At 36.5% G+C, this 20,753-nt stretch overlaps 1 protein-coding gene across 2 annotated transcripts in view; it reads right to left on the reverse strand.

Moving 5' to 3' along the window:
• Positions 1-1,170: 1,170 nt before the first annotated feature.
• Positions 1,171-20,753, reverse strand: part of PRKAA1 (protein kinase AMP-activated catalytic subunit alpha 1) — a 50,699-nt gene continuing 31,116 nt past the window's right edge. Inside the window, exons 7-10 of one of the 2 annotated variants that reach the window (XM_049862882.1) lie at positions 10,290-10,514; positions 7,383-7,869; positions 7,158-7,284; positions 1,171-4,593 (exon numbers count right to left, since the gene is read on the reverse strand). In XM_049862882.1, the coding sequence (XP_049718839.1) occupies positions 4,349-4,593; positions 7,158-7,284; positions 7,383-7,869; positions 10,290-10,514 (1,084 nt within the window). In that variant the 3' untranslated portion in view covers positions 1,171-4,348. The remainder of the gene's footprint in view (positions 4,594-7,157; positions 7,285-7,382; positions 7,870-10,289; positions 10,515-20,753) is intronic. The other variant, XM_049862891.1, reaches the window with a different exon arrangement.

Genomic DNA, 20,753 nt, shown 5'->3' on the forward strand with positions numbered 1-20,753 from the left:
CTTGTGCATTCTTCTGTATATACCTCTATTAGGTTTTTTTTTTTTTAAATACGTATCTCCTTAACAAACTCCTCAGCAAGATTGTCTTATTTATAGTCACATTCATAGTGCTTGGTTTATAGTAACCATATGCAATGATATAGTTTACAGAAAATGGATAATAGTGCTTGGAGCTCAACCCCTTTCTAGGGGTCTTTCCAAAATCTCTCAAATAACTGATCCACTCCGCTCTGGTAAAGGCTACCCCCTACTAGGATTTTACACTGCACCCACCACTTGCTACTTACTTTAGTCTATGATCTTAATGCACCTGTTGGTATATTTAATGTTTCCTGTGCTGTCTTTTTATAGACATCATGATCATCTTCCAAGTTGCGAGTAATCCTCTAAATTTGTCATACCTAACATTTATTCACATTTATAATGTGCTCAGCACTTGGAACAGTTCAATAAATATTAGCTACTATAACAAATATTATTTTTCAAACAAAAGAATTTTTTGTATGATTTGACACAGTCAGGGTAAATACCTAGAACAATTTGTAAATTCCCTCACTGAACAGCCTTATATGCTGTTTGGAGCCCTGCTGGCACAGTGGTTAAGAGCACAGCTGCCAACCTAAAAAAAAAAAAAACCTAACGGTCACTTCAAATCCACCAGCCACTCCTTGGAAACCCTGTGGGGCAGTTCTACTTACTTACAGGGTTGCCGTGAATTGGAATCAATGGCAGTGGGTTTATATCCTGTTTATAACATTCCTTAGTACTTTTTTTGTTTCAATTATCAAACTCTTTTAAAGATTTATAATGCCAACTGTCTAGCACAAGCCTTAGCTAACAGTGCCATATGGGATGCAAGATTTAACACTAATAATGGAATTTTAACCAAATCCAGTGTTAACAGCCAGGGGATAAATGGTAGCTGCTTTGACTTTTATTGTATGTGTGTTAGTATTTAGACAGTTGATACTTAAATGAAATCAAAACTAATTTCGTTGAGACAAAAAAAAATCACAATTTTCAAGTGCTAAAATTTAGTTAGGCACTATGGCTTATATTGATATAAACTGTTAAAAAAAGTATACGTATGTTCAGCCATAAACAAGCATTTCTTTCATTTAATTTTCCCCAAGATTAAAAGGTAAACACATTGTAACTGATGAAAAATGTTTATTATATCATCTTTCTAAATCAAGGTATTTATTTGAAAATATACACTTAAATATACTCCAAACATATACTTCTCATAAATGTTGCACCACGAAGATTGATTTCTGCCCTCCCACCAATTTATGATTTGTATGTGGAATTTCATCTTGTCAGAACTCACAATGAAAATGAAAATTTCAGTTGTGGATAGGGGAAGGAGTTAAAGGAACAGACTGAAACAAACAGTACATACTTTTCTATCATTCCAAAGGTGCCAGTCAGAGCATAATAGATGCATGGAATTCAACATGTAGCCACAGACCAGCAAGCGTTAACGTAAAATGGCAATGGGGCGGGGTGGGGCGGGGCGGTGCTTTTTGTATAAAATCATCTAAAACTCTGAAAAACTACAAAAACATTTCAAGAAAAAATAAAAGCAATGGAGTTTATTTCAGTGAAATTATTTTAAATTAGATATATTAAGCTCCCATATTCCCCCGACCTGGTAGAAAAATTCCTCAGTGAGAAATCATTTACTCTAATGGCAAAATTTTTACATATCAATAAAATCTGTTCTATTTAAAACTATGAATACAGTACATTTCTTGCAGAAACCTTATACATCTTTCAGTTGTCAAGACAAAGTAAAAATATGGTTGCATAAAATCACAAAAAATAGAAATTGCTGAAAAGATATTAAAAAAAGATTAAAAATCATTTGCATTGACTCCCCTTACACCTTCAGTTTTACTACGAATTTGCAAACTACAATAAATTTGTGAAAATTCTGATGCAACCTTGACATACTTAACTAAAAGTTGTCATTTCAAATATCCCAGCTTTAAAAACAATTTACTGCAATAGTCTGTGTATTTGTTATACTATTTGTACAAGTGCAATATTGAAACATCTTCAAAATAAAGCTCAGTAACTAAAAGAATCACAATAACTTATAAAAGAAGCAAAGTTTACAAAATTAACAATTTTTAGGAGGTCCTCTTTATTGCACCCCCTCCCCCCCAACAACAGGTCATAGAGACATTATGACCAACATCTTAGTTCTATATACAAATTTGCAACTTGAAAAATACAGTCTTCAGTTCTTAATATTAGGAACATAATGTCTAAGTGAAATCAATATCCCCAAAACAGAGGGCCACATATTAGTTATAATTACGATTTTGAACTCATTTAAAGGGATCATCTGCTATTTGTAAAGCTTCCAAATTCTTACAGAACAAACCCTGGTCAAAAAAAGCAAGATTTTTCTTTGGAATTCAGTGCATGTTTCTAGGGCTGCTAAAGCCAGGTTTACCACTCCAATGACCATTTCTGTAAGCTATCGTGGCAGTTGGGAACGTTGACATCTGCTTACATAGGTGCTCACTAGATCTGCCAAGAACAACCCTAAGGTATAAATATTGTGAAACCAGGAAAAATGTGTGACAATGGAAGATTATTACTGAAAAAAATTTTTACCAAAATTTTAATGGTGTAAAGCAAATGTCAATAATAGATTTTTTATTAGCATACACAATACCAGTTTTAGCTGAGGTGCCCTTAATTCTTCATTTATACCTATTATGTAATGATATTACTAAGAATGAGAAAAAGAAGATATATATCGGAACTTAAGGAAGGTTAAACTTCTTTAGGCAGTTCTCATGATATAATTTTTTTTTAAAAAATGAACTAAAACCCAAAACAAGACCAGAAAATGTGACCATTTAGAAGAACTGATCCATATTTTATCAGAAAAAATAATAGTAGTAATAATAATGACATATCTGACTAAAGAGACATAACCAAATGCAATATGTAAACCTCAATTAGATCCTGGTTCAAAATAACCACCTATAAAAGGACTCTGGAGGACAGCTGGGGAAATCTGAATATGGATTGCCTATTAGGTGATACGCAGGAGAAAATGTGGCAGTCAGCTTCCATGAAGATTTACAACCCTAGAAACTTTATGGGGCAGTTGTACTCTGTCTCATAGGGTCACTATGAGGCAGAATCCACTCAACGGCAATGGTTTTTTTTTTTTTTTTCACTAGCTGATAATAGAGAATTATTAGTTTTATATGGTATTATGATCTTATAGGAGAATGTCCTTATTTATAGACGCTTGATTTTTTTTTTTTGAAGTATTTAGGGCTGACAAGTATGTCTGCAACATCCAAATGGTCCAGGGAAAAAAAGGTATATACATACACACACATATATACATATCTATATAGATATAAAAGCAAATATGGCAAAATGTTAACACATGTTGAATCCAAGTGTTAAGTACACATGTGATCACTCTATTGGTCTTTCAATTTTTCTGTTTTTAAAAATAAGATAAAATTTGGGGGGAAAAAGTCATATCTGAGCATTTAAACAGTTTGTAAGAGATGTTCCTTTTGTGCATTGAGTCAATTTAAAAGACACATGATCAGAGAACTAGAAATTCTTGCATACATTCAATACTGACTGACATGATAAGCAATTTGTGAAAAACCCATGACTTATTTACAGCATATGCTATTAGCTCATGTGGCAAAAAGAGCAATTTATGTACAGAATATAGTGGGACATATTAAAAGATTAAACTTACTGCCTAGAATATCTGAATATGTAAGTTCTGTGTGTTCTGGACTTGATAAATAAAAATTTTTAATTGTGTTTAATAGCTTTGATACAACTTACCAGATACTATTGAATATTAACAGGGAGATATCAAAGAAATTATCCAGACAGTTACTACTGTTGAAAGATACTTGCTTTTGGGAGCCCAGAAAATAAACTCACCTATCAAGGTTTATGGGGATTCTAGGCAGATATTTATTGAATTAATCTATGAAGCAAATGAGTAACACATCAACACGTAATAGTATGAAGGCCTTTATGGTAAATTAATATTCTACGAAGCCCTGTGTACACTAAATATAAAATTGCCAAAAATCAAGTGAGCCTGAGAGACCTATAATTCATTGTATATATCATACTAGACATCTACAGAATAATGAACAAATGATCTTAATTCATTTTTGCACTTAAGCTTTTAACTATTAATCAAGTTCCAATCCCTGTGCAAATTGCATTCCAAAAGGCCAATTCTCAGTTATAATTATAACTTGATTAAAAATGGAAGCATTTGGCTATGATTTATGTATGCTTATTGCTATAAAAGAAATAAGCAAAGTTTTTAGATTTACTGTGCAAGAATTTTAATTAGATTTGCACACATCTCAAAAAATTCTATTGTGTGACTTCCAGGTCTTGGAGTTAAGTCAACAGGAGAAGAGTCAAGTGAGGTTACAGATGAGGTAAGAGAAACTTCGGAGGATTTTCCCTGAGCCTCAGCATCTGAATCGTTCCTTTGGCAAGATCGATAGTTGCTCACTGATCCCGATCTCTGTGGCGTGGCAGTCCCTGATTTGGCTTCAGTAATTTCATCTGGGTAAAAAGAATTTCAATATATTATAACTCATCACCGTCCAAATGTTTTTTTTTTTTTTTTAACCATTGTTGAATTTGCTTTTTTAAGCAAGTGTACTGACCAATTATCAAGAGCATGTTTGCTATGAAATCTTCTACAAGTGAGGCAATGAGCCTGTGTTAAACTGCTCACTTTTTTTACACAGAGCATGTATTCTCATCACAGCCAGTCAAGGTTGGGTATAGTCTGTAGCTACTAATCAGTCCTTTGCAATCCAAGGTTAAAAGCCCAGTAAACCAACAACATGGGGCTTAATAAACATCATTTTCTAGCAATAAAAATTAATCCTTCTATATTAGAATCATAGAATCAATGCACTTAAATTTTGGAAGGAATCTTGGAGACCGTCTTACCAAAAAACTCATTAGTAAGTAAACAGAAGCCCAGGGAAGTCGAGCAACTTGTCTAAAGTAACAAATGAACAGTGAAGCAAGTCTGAATCTAAGTTTCCTAATTCCTAGCTCAGTGCTTTTCACTCTCCCACTCTCTGTATTTAAGATCTCATGAAAGTGCAACAATGAACAAAAAAAAAAAAACCAAAGAAAAATTAAAGTTGGGAACACAATATAATAGCAAATGCCCAATCAGTTGGTAAACCCAGGTGCTAATAAACCAAAGGTTGCAAATTTGATCCAAATACAAGAAAAATAAAACCCATTCCACATTTTAGACTGTATGAGTATGTTGGCAGATACACAGGTTTTGGCCAGCACATCCCTGCTCAAGCCTGTGTCTTTCTGATACAACACAAGACAAAAAATTCATATGTAAACCTCTTCTAATAATTCCACATAATCTTAAATAAACAAAAGTGGCATCATAGCTTAACTCCATTGACTCAGCCCACAAAAACTACCATAAACTTGTACTTAATGGCTGTTTTCATAAGAGAACATTTATATATATATATATATACACATACACACACACACCTCATATATATATATATGTATGTATATATATCCCAACCCTTGTATAATACTGGAGTAGAGAAAGAATTATGAGTCAAGTGTGTTCCATCGGGCTATTAATATATATGTTTAAGGGAGTATGCAGATGGAAAATCTGAATTCATGTAAATATCAAACCATGTTATAGTATCACACATTCATTTGAAGGCTGGTAGGGTCTACTCATACATACCTTGGCGTATAAGATATATTCCCCCACTTAAATGTAAAAACAAACACTTCTGCTTTCTCCTATTAACCCATCTAAATGGTTGAAAAGGAAGTATTCTGGCAAACTAATTATAATGGTAATCAAAGATATATTTTCTAAGTATAGATTCTCATTTTCAAACTATTAAAATTAAAAACTAAAACAATATTCAAGATAATGTTTCTTTAATAATTCAAGAATCTTACAATTAAGGATCTTAGAGCGAAGTAGGGTTATTATTTGCCCACCAATTAAAATACCAAACTTCAAATTTTAAATGTTTTGGTGAGTTGACCTTTCAGGTTGTCTATGATTATTTATGACTGAAATATAGAGAAATATACAGCAGCCTACATTTAAGGAAAGAACCTTGGTGATGCAGTGGTTAAGCGCCCAGCTGCTAACTGAAAGGTCGGTGATTCGAACCCACTGGTGCTCCACAGGAGAAAAAACCTAGCAGTCTGCTCCCTTAAAGATTACAGCCTAGAAAACCCTACAGGGCAGTTCTTCTCTGTCACATGGGGTCGCTATGAGTCAGGACTGACTTGACAGCACCCAGCAACTACTAGGTTTACAGTTAACAATCAGACTTTTAGCTAATTACAATACTTACCTTGGACATAAAATTCTTTAGTCTCAGAAATCCTCATACATCCTATTCCACATGAAAGTATAACTATCAAACAGTAAATAAATGTGGAATCATGTAATTCTCACAAAACTAATACAGGATATATATCTCTGATTCTGTGTCTAGTGTCAGGTTGGGAAGAAAAGGTCCAGAGGAGAAAAATAACTAGAAGTCACTAAGCTACACTAAACTTTTCTCTCTCAATCCTCTTCAAGAAACTGTACTTGGCAAATAATTCCTAGATCCATGGGCTACTGATTAAATCTGTTTGCAATGCCTTTTCACTAAATTTTAAAAGCTAATAACTATACTCCAATTCTTAAATAAAAAATGAAAATTTTATTAAATATCAGCTAAGGAAAAAATCCTTTAGTAAGTAAAAACAGAAAAGTCAACATTTATTTCTAAATAAAACATTTTATCTTAATTTAACAAGCCAAAAAAAGAGATGTGTCAGAAAACTTATCACTTTCGGATCAGAATGCATCCAGCTTTAAGTATTTTACAAGAAGAAAATCTTAGAAAGTTAATACACTATAAGCTTGCAAGAATAATAAGATTTACAAATGTTGACATCACCAAGGCACAAAATGGCCTATTTTATATTTTTTTGCTATTAATTTAATAGGAACAATATGAGAAGCTTCAAAGGAATCCAAGACTAAAAAATGCCCAGTTAGACAGCAAGATCTAAATTATCACCTGCATTGTTTTGTGTGATATACATACCATCAATACTACGGAAATCCAGTAAGTAAGTTCTACTATCCACTTGATATAACTGTAGACTCATTTTAGAGTATGTACTTGTCACCGGATTCTTCCTTCGGACACGCAAATAATATGGATTTACAACCTAGCATATGGCGTGGACAAAAACAAAATCAATTCTTTTATATTTTGTAGACTACTGTTTTGCCAAATGTCTTTAATATTCAGAATGTTCTTTCTTACCTTCCATTCATAATCCAATTGTTTAATTGCTCTACAAACTTCTGCCATGATATCATTTGGTCGACTTTGACTTCTAATTCCCAAATGCCATTTTGCTTTCCTTACACCTTGGTGTTTGGATTTCTGTGGATTTAATTCATCGAGGGTATGACGAGCCCTTGGTGTTTCAGCAACCAAAAATGGTACCCTTTCAGGGTGAGGCCTAGTAAAATGGTGATCATCCAGAAAAGAATCAGGTGGGCTTGTTGCCAAGTAAAAATCTTTGGCTTCATTCATTATTCTCCTGTTATCTATTATGAGGTGATAAGCAACTGCCAAAGGGTCCTGGTGATTTCTGCTATAAAGGCAGCTGAGAACTTCATCTTCTGAGCATTCAAATTTTTCACACACTTCTTTTAAGGCTTCGTCATCAATCATGGTTGAACTATATGATGGATCTTCAGGAAAGAGATATTTTGGAAGGTCCTGTTTAAACCATTCATGTTCCCTGAGAAAAAACAGCAGGATGGGGAGAAGGATTTTGAGTAGAGCTGAGACTGAAAGTAACCGTTTGGGGGAATTTAGAATATGCATTCCTTTATATTTATACTCCTACTGTATTAGTTATTTTTTAAACCAGAATTCTTTTACTCAGGCTCACGCTTCATTGTGTATATTGGGGGAAATGTTATGAGGAAGGAAGCATTAATGTAGCAACAGGAAGAGAAATGTCGACACTTTAAATGAAACTTTTGGAACAAGTGACAATTGCAGCCTATTTGCAGCTCAGAAAGGGAACAGATAAGAACATGTTAGGCCTATGTATTTATGGCCCATATAACACTTTGATATAATGTTATGTTGAAAAAAAAAAAAAAGCAGACTATAATGACAAAAACTACCATTCATTGAGTGTTTACTATGGGCCAGGTGTCATGCTAACGCTTTATATGCATTCTCTCACTTCATCCTCAGACCAACTCTATGAAATAATAATGTCCTCTTGTTTTAGATAAAGAAACTGAGGCTCAAACAGATCAAGGAACTTACTCAAGATCTCAAGAACATTCATGCCAGAGCCAGGGTTGCAAGCCAGTTCTGTGTGACTTCAAACACCATGCTCTGAATGATCTCCTATACCAGTTCCCTAATTGCACATATAAAAGGGTATGTTTGCTTTCAATTGTGTCAAAAACTATGCTAAAACTAAATATAATCAAGACAGGAAAACAACCAAAGCAACAATGGTTATTTTCTGGGTAGTGGATTAAAGATCATTTTTATTGTTTTGGTGGTGGTGGTGGTGATATTTTCTAAGTATTTTCCAAACGTCATATATTACATTTTTAATTGGGAAAAAAATATGTAAAACAAAAGCAAAAGCATCTCTTATTTAGATATTTTAAAGTATAAATTTTAGAGAAAGATATGTCCTTTTCCTCTGGTGGTAAAATCATACCCTGCCATTCGTGGTTCCCTTTTTAGTGCTGGTTGAAAAGTATATGGAATAAATGGAAAGGAATCAAACTTCAAGTTCCAAGAATAATCTTTCCTTCTTCGTTAAACTAAGGCTTTCTTATTTACTACTCCCAGATCTACATCTTTCTTCCTTCTCCCCCATTCCAGAGAAATATGTGGCATAGCCATTAGAAGACCAAAAGACAAATTTCCATGGAAAAATGATGGTAGAAGAAATAGAGTTTACAGTGAACTTTTCAAAGTGTTCACCAGAAATGGCTTGCCCACTTCTGTCTTATTTATATTAATAGGTTGAATGGTATGAAATTAGCAAATGACAATTTTTCTACCTAGCAATTTCAAATATGATTCAACCTATACCACTAGCAAAAACATGCCATTGGTTAAATTAAAATTTTCTCATTATCTGAGATGAATACAAGGAAAAAGTATAATAATTTATGAGATCAGAACTCAAATACTAACACACAACTTTACTACTAAAAAGTATTAATCCTAATAAGGATACTTGAGAGTCAAATATGAACCACATTTCAGAAAACTGAAGGAAACACTAAAAATTTAATTAACACCCCACCAAGGTCCTTCTTGTGGAAACCCTGGGGGCGTAGTGGTTAAGTGCTACGGCTGCTAACCAAAAGGTCGGCAGTTCAGATCTACCAGTTGCTCCTTGAAAACTCTACAGGGCAGTTCTACTCTGTCCTAGGGTCGCTATGAGTCGAAATCAACTCAATGGCAATGGGTTTTTTTTTTTTAAGGTCCTTCTTAATTTTTCATTAGTTTTTTTTTTTTTTTTTTTTGAGGGGGGAGCCTTGGTGGCACAGTGGTTAAGAGCTTGGCTGCTGACCAAAAAGTCAGCAGTTCGAATCCACTAAGCCACCTGTTGGAAACCCTTTGGGGCAAAATTTTTCAATTGCCTTTTTTTTTTTTTTTTTAGTTTAAAAAATAATGTTCAGTGTAACAATTTCAAAACAAAGAAATATGTATAAATAAAAACTGAAAGCCTTGCCTCCTACTAATCTTACTTCCCTAAGGTAACCAGTTTGGTATGTATTCATCTAAGCATTTTTTAATATCAAAATAACAAATGTGCATATATACTGTTTTTTTTTTTTTTTTAATATAAAAGCAGGATTACAGTGTGCATACTGTTCTGCAATTTTTTTTCACCTAACTTATATCACAGATAGGACCCCTGGTGGTGCAGCAGTTAAGTGCACAGCTGCTAACCTAAAGGTAAGTGGTTCAAACCCACCAGCTGCTCTGTGGGAGAAAGATGTGGCAATTGGCTTCTATAAAGATTTACAGCCCTGAAAACCTTATGGAGCAGGTCTACCCTATCCTCTAGGGTTGCTATAAATCAGAATCAAATCCATGGCAATGGGTTTGGTTGGTTTGGGAATAGTATGGATCCCATTAGATCTGGTAACCTGTAAACTGCTTTATTACCTGATATCTTTGATTGTGGCCCTCTTCATCGGATCCACCTGCAGCATATGTTTCAAAAGGCTAATCACAGAAGGATTTAAATACTGAGGGGTATAAAAGATCCCATCACATATCTTCTTAAAGAGAGTTGGCACATGATCATCATCAAATGGCAGGGTTCCACATAATAAAGCATAGAGAATAACCCCACTGCTCCATATATCTACCTCTGGACCTGCATACAGTCTGTAACAGGAAATAAATCATTAGTAATTTAAGTCAATTAATCAAAAATTTCAAATACAGGTAGCTAATCAAGAATTATTACTCAGAAAATGGTTTCTATGGCCACTGCTACATACTACGCATAAAGATCCTAATTCTATAATTATCTTTGAAAACAAAAGCTAAGAATTTTTTAAGTTACACACCAAGGCTAAGATTCTGTTCTGACTACCTTAGTACAGCACTCATAGGATCCAACCAACAGGGCCAAACTTTGAGCAAACATATCATTACTGAATTTAAAACCACTGCTTTTTTATTACAGAGGAGAAACTAAATGATCCTTCATCAGTTGGGAATGTTTTTAATAATGGACTCTAATTACATCATCTCCCCGGCCCCCATAACCCAAGCCCCCTATCAAGGTAAAAGGGACCTGAGATTGTGGAAGAAAGCTATACCAGTTGGTTTACAGAAGTTTTAAACTCTCATTTGCAGTATACCGTAGCCAACTAGAAGGAGCCCTAGCGGTGCAATGGTTAAATGCTCAGCTGCTAACCAAGATTAGTGGTTCGAACCCACCAGCTGCTCTGTGGAGGAAAGATGTGGCAGTCACCTTCAGTAGGGTCACTATGAGTTGGAATCAACTTGACAGCAAACTAAGGAGCCCTGGTGGCACAGTGGTAAAGCTCTTGGCTCCTAACCAAAAGGTCGGCATTTCAAACCCACCAGCTTCTCTGCAGGAGAAAGATGTGGCAGTCTGCTTCCTTAAAGAAAGGGCTTCCAACGAGTTCTTACCAGTTCAGTCATGGCCAAGGAAACAAAACCTGAACAGATCCGAATTTTTAAAATCTGGGTGAACTGAGGCCAGAAAAATTATGGGTCGAAGCTCTGATAGAAACCTAATCTCCCTCTTAGGAAACAAGGGCAGCATACACACTGCATTACAACCAAATCTCTTGCCTGTCAGATTTTGGGCAGAGTCGGAAACAATGGTGCCCCACTGAAAGATGGCAGTCAACCACGCCGCTTTGAATGTATCCTCTCCATAGTCCTGCCAATAATCCAATCTCACGCACCAGGCTCCTGAAAGGGCTCAGTATGCCTCTTCTGAGTCTCCCATTCAAGGACCTCCATTTGTAAATTTTCCCGTTCCAGTTATGGTTCCAGATCATCCAAACTGTAAAAATTCGGGTCTATTCTGGTTTTGCTTCATCAGCCATGACTGCACTGCTTCTAACTGGTTTGAAGCCCCACTTAAAGATGACAGCCTTGGAAACTGGATGGGGCAGTTCTACTCATAGGGAATTGACTTAACACCACACAGCAACATAGAAAACTAACTTAACTAGCCACAGACTAGTTAGAGCACCCATTCAAATTCTGGTTTCAGGGAAGGGATTTTTTTTTTTTTTTTAATTAATAAAATAAATTGTTAAACTGATCAATGAATGCTGTTTTGAAAGTAAAACTTTCAAATCACCCAAACCTGGCTGAAAAGACCTTATGCAAACTTCAGGAAAATTACTCTAATGATGGCCCATTGCATATATGCATGATTATAATACATTTCTTTTTATTTATTGAACACTGCCCCCAATATCCAGATCCTGAATTCTGTTTTCTTCCCAAAAGAATTAAGAAAGATAACACAAATGAAATAATTTTTTAAAAGAATTTTGGGGCAGGTGGGGCCAAGATGGTAGAATAGACAGATGCTTCTGGCAAGCCCTCTTACAACAAAGACCCAAAAAAACAAATGAAACAGTTATATTTATGACAAGCTAGAAGCCCTGAACATCAAAGGCAAAGTTAGAAAACGGACTGAGTGGTAGAGGGAGGAAGAGACTGTTCAGAACATGAGAGAAGTTACCAGACCTGAATTACCAGGAGCCCTCAGGCGCCATTCCCCGGAGCGGCTGCAGCAGGCTGATACTAGTGTTTGGCCGCAGTTTCCTCAGGGAGAAGCAGCCAGCCACACAGCCTACTCACACCTCCAGAAGCAGAGAACAGTGCTCTCAGCAAAAGCTAACTACCTGCGTATATTTTACCGTGCCCCTCCTCCCCCACCAAGCCTGCTTCGGTGGCTATTGATTTCCCAGGGCCTGAGATCGGCCCTGTTGAGCACCTACAGCCATCTTCCTGGCCTTGGAGAAGGAATGAATTCACAATTGGGAGAAAAGATAATTTGCCAGCTCCACTAACCAGGGTTGCTCAGGACAGAAGCAGGTCCTCTCCAGGCATAAACGATCTGTGGACTTTGAGTACCTTTCCCCCCTGCATGGACCTGTGTGAGCCTATTTTTCAGGAGAACAGGCCCTTCTTGGCAGACTACAACTATTTCAGCTGTGTGGTGGAAAGGTGGGTGTTTGATGTTTGACACTGCTTTGCCTATTAAACAGGGTCCTCACCTACCCACATCAGGGGCCTAAAAACTGGTGGCTCCACTCAGGTCACCCAGCCACCCACGACAGGGATCCAAAGATAACTGGTACCTCCCAGTCCTTACAACCAAAAACACTGGGTGCCTATTGTCTGTCTGCAGAACCCACGCACCTGTACACCCTAGGGGAGAGGGACGTGCTTTCCTCAGAGACACGTGGGGGACGATCCTCAGCCACCAGCCTTGTTCAGAGCATGACCCCCTGCTGCAATCAGATACCGGTACCTACACCAACCACCACTGCCCCTCTAAGACTGTAGCACAGAGCCTGTACCACACACTTGATGAGGAGCTACCTGGACACCTGAGCTGAATCTGTACAAGAAAAGTGAATGGACTCCTAGACTGATATACCTGAGAACAACTCTAGCCATCTGGTGAGATGACATCAGAGCTTCAAAGGTAAAAATAATCAAGCTACCTCACTCAAGCAACTCGTCTGGCATATCAAAACAAAGCAAGAAGCTAGCATACAGAAACCAAATATAAAATAAACTAATACAATAACTTATAGACGGCTCAGAGAAACAGTCAATATCAAATCACAAAGAAACAGAACATGATCGCTTCAGCAAGCTCTCAAAACAAAGAATCAAGGGATCTTCTACATGAAAGAGCATTCATGGAATTACCAGATGCAAAATAAAAAAGATTAATATTCAAGACATCAAGGAGATTAGGCAATACTCAGAGCAAGCGAAGGAACACATAGATAAAGCAGTTGAAGAAATTAAAAAGGTTATTCAGGAACATAATGAAAACTTTAATAAGCTGGAAAAGTCCATAGACAGCAATCAGAAATTCAGAAGATTAACAATAAAGTTACAGAATTAGACAACACAACAGAAAGTCAGAGGACCAGAACTCGGGAAGCGGAAAGCAGAATCAGTAAACTAGAAGATAAAGCACTTGGCACCAATATATTTGGGGAAAAACCTCATAGAAGAATTTTAAAAAATGAAGAAACCTTAAGAATCATATGGGATTATATCAAGAGAGATAACCTATGAGTGATTGGACTACCAGAAAGGGAGGGATAACAGAAAAGAGAGAGAGAACTGTTGAAGATTTGTTGGCAAAAAACTTCCCTGATATCATGAAAAACGAGAAGATATCTATCCAAGATGCTCATCAAACTCCACATAAGGTAGATTTTAAAAGAAAGTCAACAAGACATATTGTAATCAAACTTGCCAAAACCAAAGATAGAGAATTTTAAGAGCAGCTAGGGATAAACAAAAAGTCACCTACAAAGGAGAGTAAAGACTAAGCTCGGCAGAAACCATGCAGGCAAGAAGGCAATGGGATGACTTATATAAAGCACTGAAGGAAAAAAATTGCCAACCAAGAATATATATCCAGCAAAACTGTCTCTCAAATATGAAGGTAAATTACGACAATTGCACATACACAGAAGTTTAGGAAATTCATAAAAACCAAACCAAAACTGCGAGAAACACTAAAGGGAGTTCTTTGGTTAGAAAATCAATAAAATCAGGTATCAACCCAAGACAAAAACACTGAGCAGAGCAAGTGGAAGTCAAGCCAGACAGGGAAATCACAAAAATAAATCAAGATTAAAAAAAGCTCTAAACAGGGAAACAGCGATGTTATTATGTAAAAGATGACAACATTAAAACAGAAGAGGGACTAAGAAATGTAGTCATACATCTTTCATATGGAAAGGAAGACAAGGCAATATAAAGAAATGAAAATTAGGTTTCAATTTAGAAAAATAGGGGTAAATATTAAGGTAACCACAAAGGAGACAAACTACCCTACACATCAAAATAAAATACAAGAGAAAAATAGAGACTCAGCAGAAACAAAATCAACAACAACGAATAAGAAAAAGACAATATATAAAAATGAACTGCTCAGCACAAAAAATTAAGTGGGAAGAAGAAACTGTCAACAAAACACACAAAAAAATCAAAATGACAGCACTAAATTCATACCTATCTGTAATTATGCTGAATGTAAATGGACTAAATGCACCAAAAAAGAGACAGAGAGTGGCAGAATGGATAAAAAGACACGATCCGTCTATATGCTGCCTACAAGAGACACACCTTAGAGTTAGAGACACAAACTAAAACTCAAAGGATGGAAAAAATATATCAAGCAAACAACAATCAAAAAAGAGCAGGAGTGGCCATATTAATTTCTGAGAAAATAGGCTTTAAAGTTAAATCCATCATAAAGGATAAGGAAGGACACTATATAATGATTAAAGGGACAATATACCATGAAGATATAACCATATTAAGTATTTATGCACCCAGTGACAGAGCTGCAAGATACATAAAACAAACTCTATCAGCACTGAAAACTGAGATAGACAACTCCACAGTAATGGTAGGAGACTTCAACACGCCACTTTCGGTGAAGGACAGAACATCCACAAAGAAGATCTAAATGCCACGAAAGATCTAAATGCCCCAATCAACCAACTTGACCTCATAGACATATACAGAACACTCCACCAAACAGCAACCAAGTATACTCTCTTTTCTAGTGCACATGGAACATTCTCTAGAATAGACCACATATTAGGTCATAAAGCAAGCCTTAGCAGAATCCAAAACACTGAAATATTACCAAAGCATCTTCTCTGACCACAAGGCCATAAAAGTAGAAATCAATAACAGAAAAAGCAGGGAAAAGAAATCAAACACTTGGAAACTGAAAAATACCCTGCTCAAAAAAGACTGAATTATAGAAGACATTAAGGATGGCATAAAGAAATTCATAGAATCCAATGAGAATGAAAACACTTCCTATCAGAACCTTTGGGACACAGCAAAAGCAGTGCTCAGAGGTCAATTTATATCAATAAAGGCACACATCCAAAAAAAAAGAAAGGGCAAAAATCAAAGAATCATCCCTACAACTTGAACAAATACAAAGAGAGCAACAAAAGAAACTGTCAGGCACCAGAAGAAAACAAATAATAAAAATTAGAGCACAACTAAATGAAATAGAAAACAGAAAAACAATTGAACGAATTAACAAGACCAAAAGCTGGTTCTCTGAGAAAAAAAAAAAAAATTGATAAACCACTGGCCAAACTGACAAAAGAAAAACAGAAGAGGAAGCAAATAACCCAAATAAGAAATGAGATGGGCGATATTAAAACAGACCCAACTGAAATTAAAAGAATCTTATCAGATTACTATGAAAAATTGTACTCTAACAAATTTGAAAGCCTACAAGAATGGATGAATTCCCAGAAACACACTACCTACCTAAACTAACACAAACAGAGGTAGAACAACTAAACAGACCCATAACAAAAGAAGAGATTGAAAAGGTAATCAAAAAACTCCCAACAAAAAAAAAAAAGCCCTGGCCCTGACGGCTTCACTGCAGAGTTCTACCAAACTTTCAGAGAAGACTTAACATCACTACTACTAAAGGTATTTCAGAGCATAGAAAAGGATGGAATACTCCCAAACTCACTCTATGAAGTCAGCATATCCCAGAAACTAAAACCAGGTAAAGACACCACAAAAAAAAAGTTACAGACCTATATCCCTCGTGAACTTAGATGCAAAAATCCTCAACAAAATTCTAGCCAACAGAATTCAACAACATATCAAAAAAATAATTCACCATGACCAAGTGGGTTTCATATAAGGTATGCAGAGATGGTTCAACATTAGAAAAACAATTAATGTAATCCGTCACATAAATAAAACAGAAGACAGGAAAAACATGATTTTATCAATTAATGCAGAAAAGGCATCTGACAAAGTTCAACACCCATTCATGATAAAAACTCTCAGCAAAATAGGAATAGAAGGAAAATTCCTCAACATAATAAAGGGCATTTATACAAAGCCAACAGCCAACATCATCCTAAATGGAGAGAGCCTGAAAGCATTCCCCTTGAGAATGGAAACTCGAAAAGGATGCCCTTTATCACCACTCTTATTCAACATTGTGCTGGAAATCCTGGCCAGAGCAATTAGGCTAGACAAAGAAATAAAGGGCTTTCAGATTAGCAAGGAAGAAGTAAAATTATCTCTATTTGTAGACATGATCTTATACACAGAAAACCACAAGGAGTCCTCAAGAAAACTACTGAAACTAATAGAAGAGTTCAGCCAAGTATTGGGACACAAGATAAACACACAAAAGTCAGCTGGATTCCTCTACACCAACAAAAAGAACATCGAAGAGGAAATCACCAAATCAATACCATTTACAGTCACCCCCAAGAAGTTAAATACTTAGGAATAAATCTTACCAGAGATGTAAAAGGCTTATACAAAGAAAACTACAATACACTTCTGCAAGAAACCAAAAGAGACCTACATAAGTGGAAGAACATACCTTGCTCATGGATAGGAACACTTCACATTATAAAAATGTCTATTCTATCAAAAGCAATCTATACATTTAATGCAATTCCAATCCAAATTCCAATGACATTCTTTAATGAGATGAAGAAACAAATCACCAACTTCATATGGAAGGGAAAGAGGCCCCAGATAAGTAACCAAAACCAAAACCAAACCCAGTGCCGTTGAATCGATTCCGACTCGTAGCGACCCTATAGGACAGAGTAGAACTGCCCCATAGAGTTTCCAAGGAGCACCTGGCGGATTTGAACTGCCACCCCTTTGGTTAGCAGCTGTAGCACTTAACCACTATGCTACCAGGGTTTCCAGGATAAGTAAAGCATACTAAAAAAGAAGAGCAAAATGGGAGGCCTCACTCTACCTGATTTTAGAACCTATTAAGCTGCCACAGTAGTCAGAACAGCCTGGTACTGGTACAACAACACATACGTAGACCAATGGAACAGAATTGAGAATCCAGATGTAAATCCATCCACATATGAGCAGTTGATATTTGTCAAAGGCCCTAAAGCACTTAAATGGGGAAAAGACAGTCTTTTTAACAAATGGTGCTGGCATAACTGGATATCCATCTGCAAAAAAATGAAGCAAGACCCATACCTCACACCATGCACAAAAACGAACTCAAAATGGATCAAAGACCTAAATATGAAATCTAAAATGGTAAAGATCATTGAAGAAAAAACAGGGATGTTTAGAGCCCTGATACATGATATAAACAGTGTACAAAACGTTACTAGCAGTGCAGAAGAAAAAGTAGGTAACTGGGAGCTCTTAAAAATCAAACGCCTATGCTCATCCAAAGACTTCACCAAAAGAGTAAAAAAATTACCTACAGAATGGGAAAAAGTTTTTAGTTATGACATTTCCGATCAGCACCTAATCTTGAAAATTTACAATGTACTGCAAAAACTCAACTACAAAAAGACAACGCAATTAAAAAATTGGCAAAAGATATGAACAGACACTTCACTAAAGAAGACATTCAGGTAGCTAACAGATACATGAGGAAATGCTCACGATTATTAGCCATTAGAGAAATGCAAATCAAAACTACAATGAGATTCCATCTCACTCCAACACAGCTGGCATTAATCCAAAAAACACAAAATAATAAATGTTGGAGAGGTTGTGGAGAGACTGGAATACTTATACACTGCTGGTGGGAATGTAAAATGGTACAACCACTTTGGAAATCGACCTGGCACTTCCTTAAAAAGCTAAAAATAGACCTACCATATGACCCAGCAATCCCACTCCTTGGAATATATCCTAGAGAAATAAGAGCATTTACGTGAACAGATATATGCACATGCCCGTTCACTGCAGCGCTGTTTACAATAGCAAAAAGCTGGAAACGACCAAGGTGCCCATCAGTGGATGAATGGATAAATAAATTATGGCATATCCACACAATGGAATACTATGCATCGATAAAGCACAGTGATGAATCTGTGAAACATTTCATAACATGGAGGAATCTGGAAAGCATTATGCTAAGTGAAATTAAAAACAGCTGCAAAAGGACAAATATTGTATAAGTCCACTACTATTAAGAACTCAAGAAAGAGTTTAAACAGAAAAGAAAATATTCTTTAATGGTTAGGCAAGGGGACAGAGAGGGAGGGAGAGAGAAGGGTATCTACTAATTAGTAGATAAGAACTACTTTAGCTGAAAGGAAAGACAACACAATACAGGAGAGGTCAGCACAACTGGATTGAACCAAAAGCAGAGATGTTTCCTGAATAAACTGAAGGCTTTGAAGGCCAGCATAGCAGGGGTGGGATTTTGGGGACCATGGTTTCAGGGGACATCTAAATCAATTGGCATAATAAAATCTCTTAAGAAAACATTTTGCATCCCACTTTGGAGAGTGGCCTCTGGGGTCTTAAATGCTAGCAAGTGGCCATCTAAGATGCATCAATTGGTCTCAACCCAACTGGAGCAAAGGAGAATGAAGAACACCAAAGACACAAGGTAATTATGAGCCCAAGAGGCAGAAAGGGCCACATAAACCAGAGACTACATCTGCCTGAGACCAGAAGAACTAGATGGTGCCCGGCTACAACCAGTGACTGCCCTGACAGGGAACACAATAGAGAACCCATCAGGAGAGCAGTGGGATGCAGACCCCAAAATCTTTTAAAAAGACCAGACTTAATGGTCTGACTGAGACTAGCATAACCCTGGAGGTCATAGTCCCCAGACCTTCTATTGGCCCAAGACAGGAACCATTCCCATCGCCAACTGTTCTAGACAGGGATTGGACTGGACGATGAGATAGAAAATGATACTGGTAAAGAATAAGTTTTTTGGATCAACTAGACACATGAAACTATGTTGGCATCTCCTGTCTGGAAGGGAGATGAGAGGGCAGAGGGGGTCAGAAGCTGGCCAAATGGTCACAAAATTAGAGAGTGGAGGGAAGGAGTGTTGTCTCATTAGGGGGAGAGCAATTAGGAGTATACAGCAAGGTGTAAATAAATTTTTTTATGAGAGACTGACTTGATTTGTAAACTTTCACTTAAAGCACAATAAATTAAAAAAAAAGAATTTTGGATATTAAGTTAATATAAAAAGATAATGATGAAGCTTGATAAATCCAAAATTATATATTCCTGCCTTATTGATACCCTTAACACAAATACCATTTCTTTGAGCAGGCTAGGCAAACAAATTTATGAAAATAACCTGCCTTAGGACCTTGCAAAATACAAAGAAAATACTACAACATTTCTGCATCCTGAAATAATAAAGATGTAAGACATTCAAATAAGGAAATGTGGTTTGGAAGAAGAGTTATTAAAGGTTCCTTATATGTCAGAAGTACATCACTAGGCCTTTCTTCTGAGGCACCTCTGGATAAACTCAACTCTCCAACCTTTTAGTTAGCAGCCCAGCATGTTAACCATTTGTACCATCCAAGAACCTAAATATGGTTTAAACCTGGATTCTCTTTGATCAGGTGGGGAAATGATTCTGGGCCAGTAAAACTGGTCCCTTCTCATTTTCAATAATAAATATGCTGGTAAGTTACCAAATAAGGCATTACGACCATCTTAAAATGATGGTAATACTGCAGACCTAGGAAACACAGGCAGAAGCTCACTTGGGTGAGATGAAAAGAGGTTATGTTCTGGGCAATATGGACTTAAGGTACGATGGGACAAGTAAGTGGTGTTCTTACATCCAACAAAGTAAAAATTGGAGCATAGGAACAAGACCACAGTGCAGCCTGTCGTGATCCACCTCCCCACCCCCAGGCTGTAAGCCCCTTAACCACAGACCAGGTCTTATTCTTTGTTTTCCCAGAGCTCAATAAATATTTGATGAATGGGGCGGGGGGGGAGTTAGTTATAAAAGCGAGTAAACAAACTCAAAGTTCTCTGTTTACAATTTCAGTGGTATAAGTGAAGAACAAAGAGTTACTCTTAAAAATACTGAATTCC

Source organism: Elephas maximus, chromosome 2, assembly GCF_024166365.1.
Source record: "Elephas maximus indicus isolate mEleMax1 chromosome 2, mEleMax1 primary haplotype, whole genome shotgun sequence".
Lineage (NCBI taxonomy): Eukaryota > Metazoa > Chordata > Mammalia > Proboscidea > Elephantidae > Elephas > Elephas maximus.